At 46.6% G+C, this 14,430-nt stretch overlaps 1 protein-coding gene across 1 annotated transcript in view; it reads left to right on the top strand.

The window, feature by feature from the left end:
* Positions 1–2,532: 2,532 nt before the first annotated feature.
* The window catches only part of foxo1a (forkhead box O1 a), a 28,402-nt gene continuing 16,504 nt past the window's right edge, over positions 2,533–14,430 (top strand). The window contains exon 1 of the mRNA XM_053872374.1: positions 2,533–3,309. Within this exon, the coding sequence (XP_053728349.1) occupies positions 2,713–3,309 (597 nt within the window). The 5' untranslated portion in view covers positions 2,533–2,712. The remainder of the gene's footprint in view (positions 3,310–14,430) is intronic.

The raw sequence follows: 14,430 nt of genomic DNA, 5'->3' as shown, positions 1-14,430 counted from the left end.
GCGTTTGTTTACTCGTCTCTTCTCCCGCTGGGGCGTGGCCTCTCTGTCTCTCTCCCTCGCAACCTGTCGCTCCACTGGATCCCGGGACACCTAAACTGGCTCTCTGAGTGACCTCGTGGGTACCGACTGGTAACACGAGTAGGTGGCGCTCTGCACTTCTGACACCTGCAGCTGATGCATTAAGCATGAGTGGTGTAACAAGAGGTGGTGGAGTCCTGTGCGTGGCGAGTTGGAGTCCAGCATTTGCTTAAACCAACACCTCAGTCGCCGAGCTCTGCACGCTGAACGTGTTGTACTATAAACAGTGAGCTGTCATCCGTGTGTCAAGGAGCATGTGACGGTGGTCACGTGACCTCTGGATTTCCATGTTTACTGCTGGAACATGCTTCAATCCTCAAAATGTGGCCCACGTGATTCCAAGAATGTTGGAGATGGAAGAGTAGGAAGACCTTCAGTGGGGTTCATGATGATAGCAAAACATGTCTTCAAAGTACTTCATTGAGTTTTCCTGGGGAACAAAACGATGGCTCCTCCACACAGAGGTCTGTTGTGTTGAACCTGTTGTGACAAAGTCCTGTCCTCTCTGAGGCAGACGAGCTCATGCTCTCACCTCTTCCAAGATGTATCCAACCCAGTCAGACGCTACTGAACCAGTTGTGAGAAATGAGTCAACATATACTGCGATTCTTCAACAATGTGTTGATACTAATGTTCTCAGAAGAATGAGATTTCCTCCCTCACCTTGCTGTGAACTTCTTCTGGCCCTCCAGGAAGGAGATTACAGGAAATCTTGATTTCATTACAGTCCGTGTTTCACTCGCTCCAGAAACGTCGTCCTGCCCGACAGCACTGCGAATCAGGTTCAAACACGTGATCCTGTCCCTTATCTGTCCCTTTGTTCCTTCCTTTGTTTTCTCACTCGGTTTATTGAAATATTCACGTCAACTCTCTCATAATAATATCTATTTTCATATTTTATCCTATTGTGTCAATGACATTTAACACCTTCTATCTAACTTCTTTTTCATGTAGTTGAGCCTTCAATATTTTGACCCTCTATTTCAGGATCGGCTGTATTAAAAAAAAAATTCTATATAGCTTTTCTTAACTTCAATATTTTTACAACCGCTCAGTAGCTCCATATTTACCACTCAGGTTTGGTTGGCCTGCGTTTATTTGCAATGCTGTGTAGTCACCGATAGATGCCGACAAACACCGCTTGATGAAATAGTTTTTGGATTCTACAGTTTAACCACTAGAGGTCACAAAACACCACAACAAGACGCGTCGCAAATAAACTTATTATATCAGTACCTTCATAATAGCGCTGAATTTTGGACATTGAACAGCTATTTTTGACAGAAGATGTGATTAAACCATTTTTTACGCAACGCAAAACTCCATCGTGTGTGAGTCATGAAAACTAATAATAGGACCAAGTGAGTCAAGTGCGTGAGTAGTAAATACTTGCGTAAAGGATTAGAGGTGAAGAGCGCCACCATTTGGTCGTAAGCGGCTTCAGAGTCATTATGGGCTCAAAGTTGTTAAAAACCTGTTGAACGTGAATAAGAACAAGTCTGTTTTCTAAATGGAATTGTTAGATAGTAAGTAAATATTTTTGCTCATTTCAATCCCTAAAAAAACTATGTTGATCATCGAACACAATCAAATAAAATTGAATGAGTTACGTGACTGAAACGTCATTATTTTAGCGAGTCTCTTTGTTACCTGACAAGTTTTTTTAACTAACGCAAACAATGGTTTTATTTGATTTTTTCAAATGACTTATTTGACGTGAGAAATGAGTAAATACTAGTTTAATTCGACACGACCACGCCGTCATTCAAAGGGAATAATTAACTTTCTAGTGTTGCACACTGAAGTGTGTGTGGGAAATTCAGATTAAACTTCCTTTATTCTTCCCGCAAATGTTTCCAGACTAATGCTGGATTTAAGACCTGTTGCCGCAGCGTCACCAGCGTTGCTTGAAAGAGCGTTTCTCCTCGGAGAAGTCCAACATTTTGCCGGAGTTTGTGCTTTAACATCAGCACATTGTCTTCAGAAAAACTTGAGTTGATTTATCAGAATTCATATGTGAAGCGGAATTTTTAAAAAACGCCGTGTATTGATCATATTAAAAAAAAAAAATGAGTTAAAAAATGTGACTTTTCAGACGAGAGGCCAAGTGGAACGCGGCACGACGTCAGAGCAGCAGAGGGACGCAGCTGTGATCAAAAGGCGTCTGAGGCGTGAGGTGTCCGCCACACACGCGCTCCAAAGCGGGGGCTTTGAGGACCGCGCAGGCAAAGATGACGGCTTGGTTTGCTGGGTGAACAGAGACAACAGGTAAAGAGAAACGTGCTTTTGTCGATCAGGATGTTGACGCCAGCGTTGGGCAGCGCGGCTTTTTTACGCGCCTCTCTGTGGGCGCCTGTGATTGGCGGAGGGCAGCTGTCAGTCGGCGGGGGGGGGCGGGGCCGGCTGACTCACTACACTTCCAGTAAGCGGTCTCGCGCTGCTCCGGGACAGACAGTCAACAGGCGGCTCGCTGAGCGCACGCGCCCGCGGGACACAGCCACCACCACCACCGACCTTCCCGACGCGAGACCCGGACTTTTCTAACGCGCTCGCCCTCCTTCACTTTCCGCTTGGGATGTAACTGAAGTGCGCGCGGACGGAGCTGTTTCCCAACTTTCATCTCAGTTCAAGACGATGGCGGAAGCGGCGCAGCAGCAACACCTGGTGGAGATCGACCCGGATTTCGAGCCTCTCTCGCGACCGCGCTCCTGCACTTGGCCCCTGCCGCGGCCGGAGTTCAGCAACCCGGGGGACTCCAACACCTCCTCGCCGGTGCCGTCCGTCAAGCAGGAGCCGTCCACCGGCAACGTCGACTACATCAGCAGCCTCAGCCTGCTGGAGGAGAACGAGGACTTCCCGGAGGAGAAGCCGCTGATCCTGTGCGGGGACTTCCAGTGCCGGGATGAGTGCGTCCACCAGCGGGCTCCGCAGCGGCCGCCGCTCCAGCAGCAGCAGCAGCAGCATCACCCGCAGCCGCCGCCGCCGCCGCAACAGCAGCAGCAGGTGCCGCTGCTCTCCTCCCCGGTGGGCTCGGCGGCTGCCGCCCAGAGGAAGAGCAGCTCCTCCCGCAGGAACGCCTGGGGGAACATGTCCTACGCGGACCTCATCACCAAAGCGATCGAAAGCTCCCCGGAGAACCGCTTAACACTGTCTCAGATTTACGACTGGATGGTGAAGAGCGTCCCCTACTTTAAGGACAAAGGAGACAGCAACAGCTCCGCGGGCTGGAAGGTAAGTTCCTCCGGCCCAAGTTTGGGGCTGTCACTGACCCCTGCAGGGGTCACGGACCGGCCCGAGGGTGGCGCGTTCGTGTAGACTGGCTGCGCGTGATGATGAGTGTGTGACCTTTGATTCATCCCCGGCAGACGCACCGCGCCTTTTATTGTCATAAAGTTTCACGCAGAAGCTTAGGTTTGACTGACAAGCTTGAGTCCAGGTGAAGCTTCACTCCCGCGGGAGAGAAGGGGAGATGGAAGGCTGCGCTCATGGCTGCGTTCAAGAGTCCCAACAGTGTGTGGTCATGTGACCAAAACAAACCTCCAAACAGTTTGCTGGAGGTTTCCCATGGACCGTGTTTTGGGATGTTAACTTTGCCTCCCAGACACTTCATCTGAAGCATGCGTCCGCAGCTCTGTGCGCCACCTGCTGGACGGGTAGATTTCAAACCTGAAATAACGACAAGGTCCTCAAGCAAACTTGATTCAATAAGTGAAGTTTGTCAGGTTTATTCTCGCTTTGGTTTGTGTTTTGATGAGCACGTTGTGTTGCTGCTTAACCGATGGAACCAGATGTGGTGCAGTCGCACCGACGTGGTGCCTGTGATTTTGGGCTTTATAGCATTGTTTAGATGTGTCGGACCTTTAAAGGACGTTAGCCAGTCTAACACTGTGGTTTAGGACAAAAGCTCGTGTTTTGTAAAGCTCCGTCTGCTGTGGCTCATGATGATCCGTTCGGATGCTGGTAGAAGTTGGAGTCATTCAGGGCCCATCTGAACTCATCTGTGAGTCCAGGTTGAGCTCCACTCAACAGCACGGAGGTCGAGAAAACACTGTGTATTTGACCTCACCGTCGTATGTGTTCAATTCCATTCCACTCTGTGAATTAAACATGGAGCTCCACTTTAGTCGTGAGTTCGATCACATGATCGGAGCAGAAGAAAGCGTGAAGAAATGAAGGGACCTGGTGCATCCTGGAAACAAAAGCACCACTGCGGTTTCTGCGGTCAACAAATGCGAACCTATGATGTAAAACCCACCGTGTCCAGGAAGCTACACTGAACGTGAGCTAAGCTATTAGCAACCCGCTGAAGCTAAGCTGGCGAAAGAAGCGACTGTTTTGGTTCATTACAAAGTTCTTCACTTTAGTGAATCGAAACCTGTCCCAGCTCCTCAGGGTGAGAGACTTGCTTCAGTGTATTCTTATATAATGTTATTTTTGTGGCAGTATATATATATATTTTTTTTTTTTTTCAGTTCTTTAAATTATTTTATTTGACGTTTTCTTTTTTTTCCGCTTTATTTCCCTTATTTTTTATGGTCATTTTTGTTTCTCCTATTTTTGTTTTCATTATTTCATGACATACCTTTTTATTCGATTTATTTTACAGATGCTTCATCTCTCATTCAATGCTGTCGGTTATTTCCAGTTAGTTTAGCCAACAGTTATTGTCGCGTCTGTCTGTCCCCTCAGTTAAGTCACTTTGTTCTGTGGGTGCGGACACGCGTTTATAATGATGAGACTGCAGTCGCTGCCCTCAGTCGGTCAAACTCCTGTCCCACTTGGATGCCTGTTGATGGCAGAAGCGAGTGGACAGAGCTGGAGGCCTTGTTTGTGGCGTCCGCTGCCTTCATGGTCTCGTGAAAACCCTGTCCCTCCTCATGGTCATGCGTCCTCTTCATGGTTACTCAGTAAGCTGACCAATGCTGGCCCGCGCTCGCCGGTCATCTGACTGCTCCTGCAGTTTGTCATTTACAGGAGTCTGCTGACTCGGCAGGGTTTTTTCCCCCCCGAGTCTCCTCTGCCGTGTTAAATTACTGATCTGCTGATTCCAGTTTGATCCATTTTTAATTGGGTGGAGTGATCCAATGGTCTCGGTGGATCTGCCCGAGCTCCTGGCTGCAGAAACGCTCTGCCGGCAGGAAATCAGGTTGACCTCATGGTCACACCGGGAGAGACTTGTGGCAGCTCCCACGTGTGTGGTCGGCAGTGCAGTGACTCCCCCGTGACCTCGCAGGCCTTTGGTCATGTGATCAGGTGACATGTCACTCACAACTGACATGGCTTTGTTTGTGAGGTCCACGCTGAGGGGACTTCTGGGTTCGGACCGGACCTGGGTCCCTTCTCTGCTCCGGCAACTCTGGTTTCCTCCCACATTCCAGGAACAGGCAGAGGATTCTCTCTCTGTCTGCAGGTGAGTGAGTGGTGCTCAGTCTGTGACTGGTGAATGAATTCACTTTCCTCACGTCTCTCTCCACGTCAATGAGTCTCTCAATATTTATCAGGAGAAAAAAATATATATATATATATTTTTTTTTTTTTTTACAGTTGTGCAGCATTATCTAGTAATAGGCAAAATAGGATGTCATTGAATTATATGATTTTGTTTGTTAAGTTATTTTGACTTCATAATATTTATTATTATTATGTTGACCTTTTTTTCTGACAATCCCATGTTTTTTGCTAATATTGATATGAGTGTCGTATTTTTTCGGTCATGTTTTAAATTCAAATTTATTTTATTTTATTAATTTACTTTAGTGTTTGTAGCATCATTATTCTTAGTAGATTATTTTAGGTGATACTGCAGTTGTGTTGCAGTGAGTGTGAAAACACACGGGGACTGTCTTTGGACCACAATGCTGTCTTGGTTCTGATGCTGTGGGCTGCATCGGTGAGGTTTCTCAGGACCATTCATCATGAGCTCATTGTGTGTTGGACGGCTGGCGAGGGGCGCTCACTGCGGCGGCCGACCCTGGCGTGACGGGGGCGTGGACGGCGACGAGCTGTGGGAACGTTAACTGCCATTCACGTCATTCACGGGGCTGTCCTCGCCCGGGTCCACGAGGGGGGTGGCATCGCACATTGTCTGCTCAGAAGTTAGCGTTGTAAAGATGTTTCAACACTGGTCTGAACGTCTCAGCTTTTGTTGCATTGTTCCTCCGTCTGAGGCTTGGGGTCACTTCAGGTTCCTGTCGCTGAGAATGTTGATGGAGCAGCAGTAGCTTGTGGGAAGTCTGTGACATTGAAGACGCGGCGTGCGACTTCATTCGGCTTGGGAAGCTTCTATCTGCCACTTTTTTCTGATCTTTTGGGTGACAGAAGCTCCAGTCGCTGAACATGCTGTTTAAGAGTGAGAGAAAGATGGAGCTGGGATCAACTGGTTTGTCCTGGTGAAGAAAGAGCTGAGCCAGAAGACAACACTCTACATTTGAATGTGGATCCAGCTGTGGAGAGAGTGGATCCTGTCTCTTGTCTAGTGAGGTGTTGTATGGGAGGAGGCCCCGGGGCAGACCGGGAGAGATGATGTTCCGTAGTTGACTTGGGAACTACTCGATGTTCCTGCTGAATTTCTGGGGAGAGGATGTGAGTTACCGCTGCGGCCTGAACTACCTGTTGGAGAATATTGATACAGCGATATATCGCGATACTTTGGCCGGCGATGGAATATCAATATTTTCATCTCTTCATGTCAGTGTCATTTTTAAAGCAATAGGAATTTATATTTTAGTCCATTTGGAAGTAAAATACGATTTCCAAACGTGGTCGATGGCGCTGAACAGCATGGTTTGCCGCTGCAGCATTTCCTGTGAGTAAAGAGAGCAAATATGGCCGTTTCTTTGTAACAATAGTCTTATGTTACAGTGGTTTAAGTGACAAAATTGTCCTTTCAGTTTTCAGTCATACTTGCGTGTGTGGAATTCCGCAGTACATCACTATATTGGGATACCATGACCCTAGTATCGTAGTGCTTATCGTATTCTGAGGTCCTTAGAAATACTGCCCCCTAATGGACCATGCTTCAGTTTGATTCCAAGTTCAAGTGTATATCGATGTACATGCTTCTTCAGGCCCTATGGAGTCACTTGGTGGGCCAGGCTCAGGCCCCGGGCCTGTAGTTTGACACCACCAGTATCACTCTTGCCTCCTCTCTTCTGTGGCCGTTCCTCACACTTCCTCTCACGTGGCCTCCAAACCCGCCCGCTCTCCCATTTGTCCACTCTGTGTGTCACCCCGGACAAATATTTGAATTGAGCCGACGTATCTGAAGGACTCAGGTGCTCTTTGAAGTTGGAAGATCAGTCGGCTCGCAAGACTTCTCCCCTGAACACTCCTGCCCTGGAATTCCACCTCTGGTAAACAGCGAGCGCACGGCGGACAAACACCAAGGGCCGCCAGCGATACGTAGGTCATTAGCATGTATGTGCACCCGCTGACTCGGGTCCCCTCTTGAGTCCTACAGTAAACACGGCGGGTTTTGGTGGAGGCTCTGACAGGTCGTGTGTCAGCGCTGTGTTTTTATTCAGCAGCCAGGAAACCCAGTGAACCTGCCAAGAGGGCGCCGGTGTAGCGACTTGGCTAATCGATCCCCACACCCCACGCAAACTCTGCTTTTGCGACTCTCCATCTGAGCCCGGCTCCGGTGGCTTGTTGACCAGCATGTGAATATCGGAACATGCTAATCCCGAATGAATGCAAAGCTGATTTGTCGAGTCCGATCGAGCTTGTTTCCGTGGGCTCGGTGGAAGTGTATTAGTGGGACAGAGCGCCGGCGCTCACAGCAGCCCTCCTGTTTTCCACACATCTCTCTGCCCCTTGAGGAGTCGGGACTTGGCATCACCCCAAGACATGAGGGGCAGCTGTGTTTCTCAGGGCCGGACCGGTGCTCCCTCCTCCCTATTTCCTGCCTCCATTCCTGCTTTACTGCCGCATAGCAAACCTCCCCGCGAAGGGTTAAACTATAAAACCTACACTGCTATTCTGGGAAAAATTAGCAGCAAAAATGCTCGACTTCCTCAAATAGCTGCCGTCGTGTCGGATCTTGCTGCGGTGAATCACGGCACCATCATCCTGGGCTCCTTGCGTGGCGCTAATGAAGAGTCCCAGCGCCGAAGTTCAGACTGGGTGACACTTGTTAGCAGTTGCATAACACGACGTTTACTGGAATCAGGGAGCCGCAGGCCAAAGTCTGGTGCCACTGGTTAGTCAGCGGAACTGTGAGGCGCTGTGCTGGAGAGATGCGGGTTTGTGAGCGCGCTCACTTGAGCCCGGGCCTCTTAATTAAAGCCCTGACGCGCAGACACCACGGCAGACGCCGGGAACATTCCAGCGCTGGGCTTTTATATATCGCTTTTATTGTTGCCGCTACTTCGACTTTTCCTCGCGCCCTGCGGCTCGTGTGAATCCGGTAACTTCTCCTCCGCCTTCACTTTTCGTATTAGCGCTTTGATGAGTCAGCGACACGGTGGTGTTGGAGAGCAGCTGTTTGGTACGTTGGCTGTGCGCGGTAAATACAGGGCAGGCAGGTGGTGCTGACTGCCGCTACATCACAGGTGAGACTGAAGATGAAACGTCCTTTAAATATCGCAGTGAGTCACAATGATGCGGCTCATGGTGGCGCACGCTCGCGTAGGACTGGCAAATAAGTCGTGGAAGAGCCAGATGAAATCAGTCGACACAACAAAGCTCATTTAAGAAACGCTGCATTTGGAGCGCGGCGTAAAGCTAAAGCTAGCAGAAGCTAAGAGCCAGATAGCATCATGTTGTTAGCTCTCGTGAGCATTTAAAGTTAGCACCTGTTAGCTCGGCTTCACATGTTTGAGAAAATGTGACGTCTGTCTTGCAAAGATACTGACACAAAAACAGACATTTAGCGTTTTCTTAGCCACATTTTGGGCTTTTTCTTATTGTACAATGAGGAAGCCAAAAACTTCGGACACTGTTGGTGTGACACGTTTTGTGTCTTTGACCTGTTAATTGTGACGAGGTATTTTTTTTTATATAACAAATTGTAAAAGCAAGAAACTGCTAACGGATATTGTTTTTACGTTTAAAAAAAAAAGTAAAATAAGCTTGTAAAAGATGGGAACTGATCTACTGACACTGATCGCTGCCCCCTACAGTCCATCATAAGGCTTCATGACGGTCATGATGCTCTCACTGTGGTCCCTCCTCCTCCTCACTATCACCTCCTCCACATCGTCCTGTTTCCTTCTGAGGAGCAGCTGCACCAGTGGGCTGTGAGGCAAACGCCAGCTCTTCCTAGGTTCTCCTTCCCCTGGATGGTGAAAAGTGAGGAGGACTAAAGGGCCCTCCTTCCAAGCCATACACAAGTGGATCAGGACTTGAGATGCTCATATCGACTGCTGACTCAGGTAAACCAGCACAGCACCAGACCCTTGAGGAGCCAGTGCAGGACTTCCTCCAGTGCACATCGCCATCCAGGGGAAGGAGAACCTAGGAAGAGCTGGTGCTTCCCAAGGTTGGGTCCAGGTCCAGACCTCACCCCCGACCTTTCCTCCAGACCTGGGTCTGCCACCGGGCTTCCTCCCACTCTGCCCAGGGAGAGACACGTTCTCCCTCGAGTCTCTCCCAGGTGACTGAGCTCACAGTTTGTGACTCCGCCGGCTTCCTTCAGAAGTGTAGAGGAGCACCAGTGAGTGACTGGTACCAGAGCTCCTGCAGGCCAGGAGTACTGGTCGGTGAAGTCCGTCCCCAGGGGCCATGACGGCGCTGCCCTCGCGAGCGGCTGCAGCTGATGACACAAGCATGACCAGCATTAGCAGAGTTACTGAAGTGGTGCTGCGAATGTTCTTGAAGAGCTTTGAAGGAAATGTGATCCAGCTGACTGACAAATATTATTACGGCGCTCCTGATGTAACGGCGCCCGGCTGCGATTGAGCAACGTCCCTGTGGACGGTTTCACAACTGTGTTTGTTGTCGTCCGGCCGGCCGGCCGGGCACGAGGGCTGGGCACCTCCCCTCCCACAGTATTGACTATCGCATCAGGCTGGAGTGAAGGGGAGACGAGGGTGAGCCGGCATTGATCCCGCGGACAGTTGGGCTGGTTGTGTTGTCACCCTGCTGTGTATCGACGCTTGATTCCCAGCACTGGTGAAGTCTGGGTCGTTGCTTCACTGTGACCCTTGACTCAATGCCCAGAATGCATCTGGAGTGAATTCTGTTGAAATTGGAAGCTAAGAAGTCTGTGGTTCAAATCCAGCCTGTGGTTTGTGTTGGTGTGTCTGAGAGGTGGCTCTCCTGTTCCCCCCCTCCAAAATACCTGTTGTGAGTCAGGTCTGAAGTTTAAACTGCCTGTTGGACTGTTGACCTGATTCAGACAAATGTGTTTATGGGTCCACAAACACGTGGATTTCTTCTCCTTTTAATTTGTGTGTATATATATATATAATTCAGGATTTTTATTTTTATTTATCAATAATTTACTTTTTTCTTTTTAGTAAACAGATGCGTTAATGAACTCTTATTTTACTTATTGATTCAACTTATTTTATTTATTTTATACTAATATTCTTTTTTTTTACTTTTCATTTAGTTAGAGACGGAAAATCATAGATCACACATTGAAGGAACCTTTAGTAAACAAAAACAAATAATAAATGATAAAAAATAAAATAAAAAATAAACTGAAATAAATGAAAAATATTTAAAAATTAGGAAAATACATCTAGTAAAATTTGTTTTGGCTCACTTTTCTGCTTTCAATTCAGTTTGTATTTTATTTCTGTTATTTATATTTTTTGCCATTTTTAGGCTCATTTTTTTATCTATTAAATGAATTCCATACTGCCTGATAATTAAATGTAATGTTTTTCTTATTTACTTTATTGCAGTACAGTATTTCATTTTTAATGTAAAACAATCATTAACTTATTGAACTTTTTTAGTCTTTATTTTTCATTGTTGTCTTCACAGCAAAGTTGCCATTAATATAAGTTCAGCGGTTGCTATGGTAACGTCAGGATCCTGCAGTCAACAATTCAGCGCTCTCGGTAATTATTGTTTTTTCGAGGTGAACAATGTTGTGTGGCTTAAATTAATGCTATGTTTTTCAGAGGTGTGTCACCGATCTATTTCCAGTCGAAGAACACGTCAGAGTTTAGTGAGGGGTTCGATCTTCCGTTGATGTTTTCGAGCTGAATGACTTCACACTGGGTCTGTTGCCCCGAGTCATGTCCCTGTAGCGTTGGGACCGGGGCCGCAGGTGGCTCCTGGACACACCTGGTGTCGGCTCTGAACACAAATCTCAAAGCTAAAAGCAACACAAACAGTAGCTGGACTCGTGAGTTCAGGTCCACGCAGGTGTTCTGAACCTGCTCTGAAGCTTAACCTCGCCAAGCTCAACCCAAATCAGCTCTGGTTTCGGGGCAGAGTCTGACTTCCCAATAAGAAGATTAGCGCATGAACGGCGTTTCCTGTGGGCTGTTGGGCACATGTTGCTGGGTGAAAGCAAACGTTTGAATCGGCCTTCACACCTGCCAAGATGGCCGCCTGGTGACCCACTCGACATGTGAGGTCATTTGGTCTTGAGCCTTAATTTTTGCTCTTATTAATTTTTTTCATTACTATTCATCATCAGTCGCATTTTTTTCTTTTCTTTTTTTTTAAATGCTAAACCAGAACGATACTGATTTTTAATTTTTTTTTTTTTGCCCACCATCATCAGCTTTTGAAATGTTTATTTTTAATACTTATTTTTACAGTTTAATTAAGCTTCATTTTCTTGTCTCTTATTTACGTACTTAACCTCTTTTTCCATTTATTTTTCTCTGTGGTTGGCTCTATTTCATGGCCACCTCCATCTTGGATGTAGTTTTGAACTTATTGTGAGTTGTTCCCGCTCTCAACTTCAATTATTATTATTATGTTCACTTTTTCTCAGGGAAATCCCCTGTTCATTTATGCCCTTATATATATACACATATATATGTGTATACTGTATATATATATATATATATACACATTATATATAACCTTTGTTCGTGATCATCTGGACATATTTTCAAGGTTCAGCTTGCTACTTCAGTACTTCCAGTATCTTCGGGACTTGCTTGTATCACGGTGGCGACAGTCGAAGTGTTCATTTCTTCTTTCACCTGAATGGATTGACTTCTTCTTCGGCTTGTCGTTGGACGGAAGCACTGTTGCGGTGATTTGGCTCGTGAGTAGCAGCGGTGTAAATAGTGCAGCAGCATCTGATATCTCGAGTCACTTCCTGCTGAGAGGCGCAGATTTGAGGAGCTGACAGGAAGTCAGCGCTTTGACGGCGGTGTGGCACATTGGTGATGTCACCAGAGGAAGCTCTGTGTTTCCGTCACGTTCTCTCTTATAAAGGTCAGAAGCGTCGGTGGTGAAGGGCTGCGCCGGTGCCCCCGCCAGGGCCCTGGTCCAGGTCTGAGTGACCCGCGTTCGTGCCGCGCTCGCCGTCTGCTGTGACCACGCAGGAATGCGAGCCCTGAGTCACAGCCACCGCAAGCTTTTATTATTCATCTGAGGACATTTTAAACGTTGTGGGGGATTTTTGTGGCTGAATAATTTGATTTTCTTCCACTGTATCGCTTTACCAAGCTTCATTTCTCTCCCCCGCCATGACGACGGCTCAATAAATATTTATTTAACACGCAGAAATGTGTGGCCTGGAAGAAGCCAAGCCAGGACGGCGAAGACAGCGACGACATCATGACAGACGCTGTTTGCTGAGGGAGAGGAATCAGCAGTTCTTGGACTGTGAAAGCAAAGTTCAGGTGAAGGGTTGTGGCCGGGTCACGCCGGGGTGTGGAGAGTGTGCCGTGCGATGGATGGCCGTTCAGGTCCGACTGGTTTGCCGGAGACAATGGATCCTCAGGTTATTGATTCTTGAGACGCAGGGCTTCGTGACTTGAAAATAGCGCCGGGATTAAAGCAGGCCAGGTCTAAACCTGCTTCCTCTGAGTTCCTCCCACAGTCCAGGGACATGCAGAGGTTATTCCGTGACTCCAAATAGTGTCCCTGTCTGAGCAAACATGAGGCTCGTGGGCCATATCTGGCCGCTCAAGTCGTTTATCCCTGGCCCTCCGGTCCAACTTCCAAAACTTACTTCTAAAATTAACCTCCAATAGTTGGAAGCGACTCGTCTTCTCTTCAGACCCGACAGGTCAGTGGAAATACACTTGGTCCCACATGCCTGTTGGATTCTGGCCTCCATGATGAAGCGCCAGTGAGTGAGCGAAGTGGAGCTCAGAATTCATAGACGGAATATAGTACGTTTGAAAAACTTCTTCATCCTGAAGGAACTGGCTGGACACAATTCAAAGGACTGAAGTGTGGGATCTGAAATGTCAGTCTGAGGTCAGCAATGTGGAGACCATGGGTCAGACCAAGGTCCAAAGCCAGAAAACCGCTTGAGCGTGGCTGTATTTCCTCCCACGTTCACCTCGTGGTTGACGTTTTATGTGCTAGATGAGGTATCTTCTTCGCAACTTGCCGCCATTTTTATTTGTTCTGTGGCGCGCCCAAGTCATTTCCTGCTCTTAACCAGTGCTTAAGAGATGACGGCCACTCGCTAAAAGGTCAATGATTGCTCCCGCATGAAGCTTTATTGCTGCCCTTTTCACGTGAATCTTTGAGCAACAACTGATGATAACATCCAGAACCTGTGTCTGGTGTGGAGACGTATGAACTGTGGAAGGGCGTTTCTTAGTCATGTACGGAGGGCTATGATTCACAGCTGCACAGTGATGCCTTTATTCACGCCGCACTCATTGTTGTCCAGTATTCACAGTTGTCAAATAAATACTAATAGTTTCTTGCATCAGCAGTCGGATTTTTACCTCAACTTTTCAAAAATATTTAAACATGTTTTCATCTGGCTTTGTCTTATATTATCTTAGATTTGTCTTATATTAAATATATATGTACATAACTCAATATATGTGTTTTTGTAATTCTTCTTACTTTTTGTTTTATTTATTTAATACAATCTTTTTTAATAATTGATTATAATAATTATAATTATTTATATTCATGTTTTCTATTTTATTGTATTTTTTTCTATTTTTTAATATTATAAATATATTTTCTATTTATCTTTTACGCAGAGTCTGAATATCATTTGAATGAGCTTGCAATAAAAGGGTTAAATTATATTGTCTGTTTTTATGTGTTCTGCATATTGGTTTTTTCTTGGTACTTTTTTCCTAATGTTATTATACTGATATTTAGTTTCTTCTCCTGTCTAACTGCATATATTTTATAATGAAAATATTTTCAATCTAATCCATGTTTCTGAATATGAATGCTTAATATTATACTATTTTTTTCCTTTTTATCTTCTTACTATAAATTATTATTACAGTT

Source organism: Synchiropus splendidus, chromosome 8 (assembly GCF_027744825.2).
Source record: "Synchiropus splendidus isolate RoL2022-P1 chromosome 8, RoL_Sspl_1.0, whole genome shotgun sequence".
NCBI classification, from domain to species: Eukaryota; Metazoa; Chordata; class Actinopteri; order Syngnathiformes; family Callionymidae; genus Synchiropus; species Synchiropus splendidus.
This window is presented reverse-complemented; position numbering and strand designations above follow the sequence as displayed.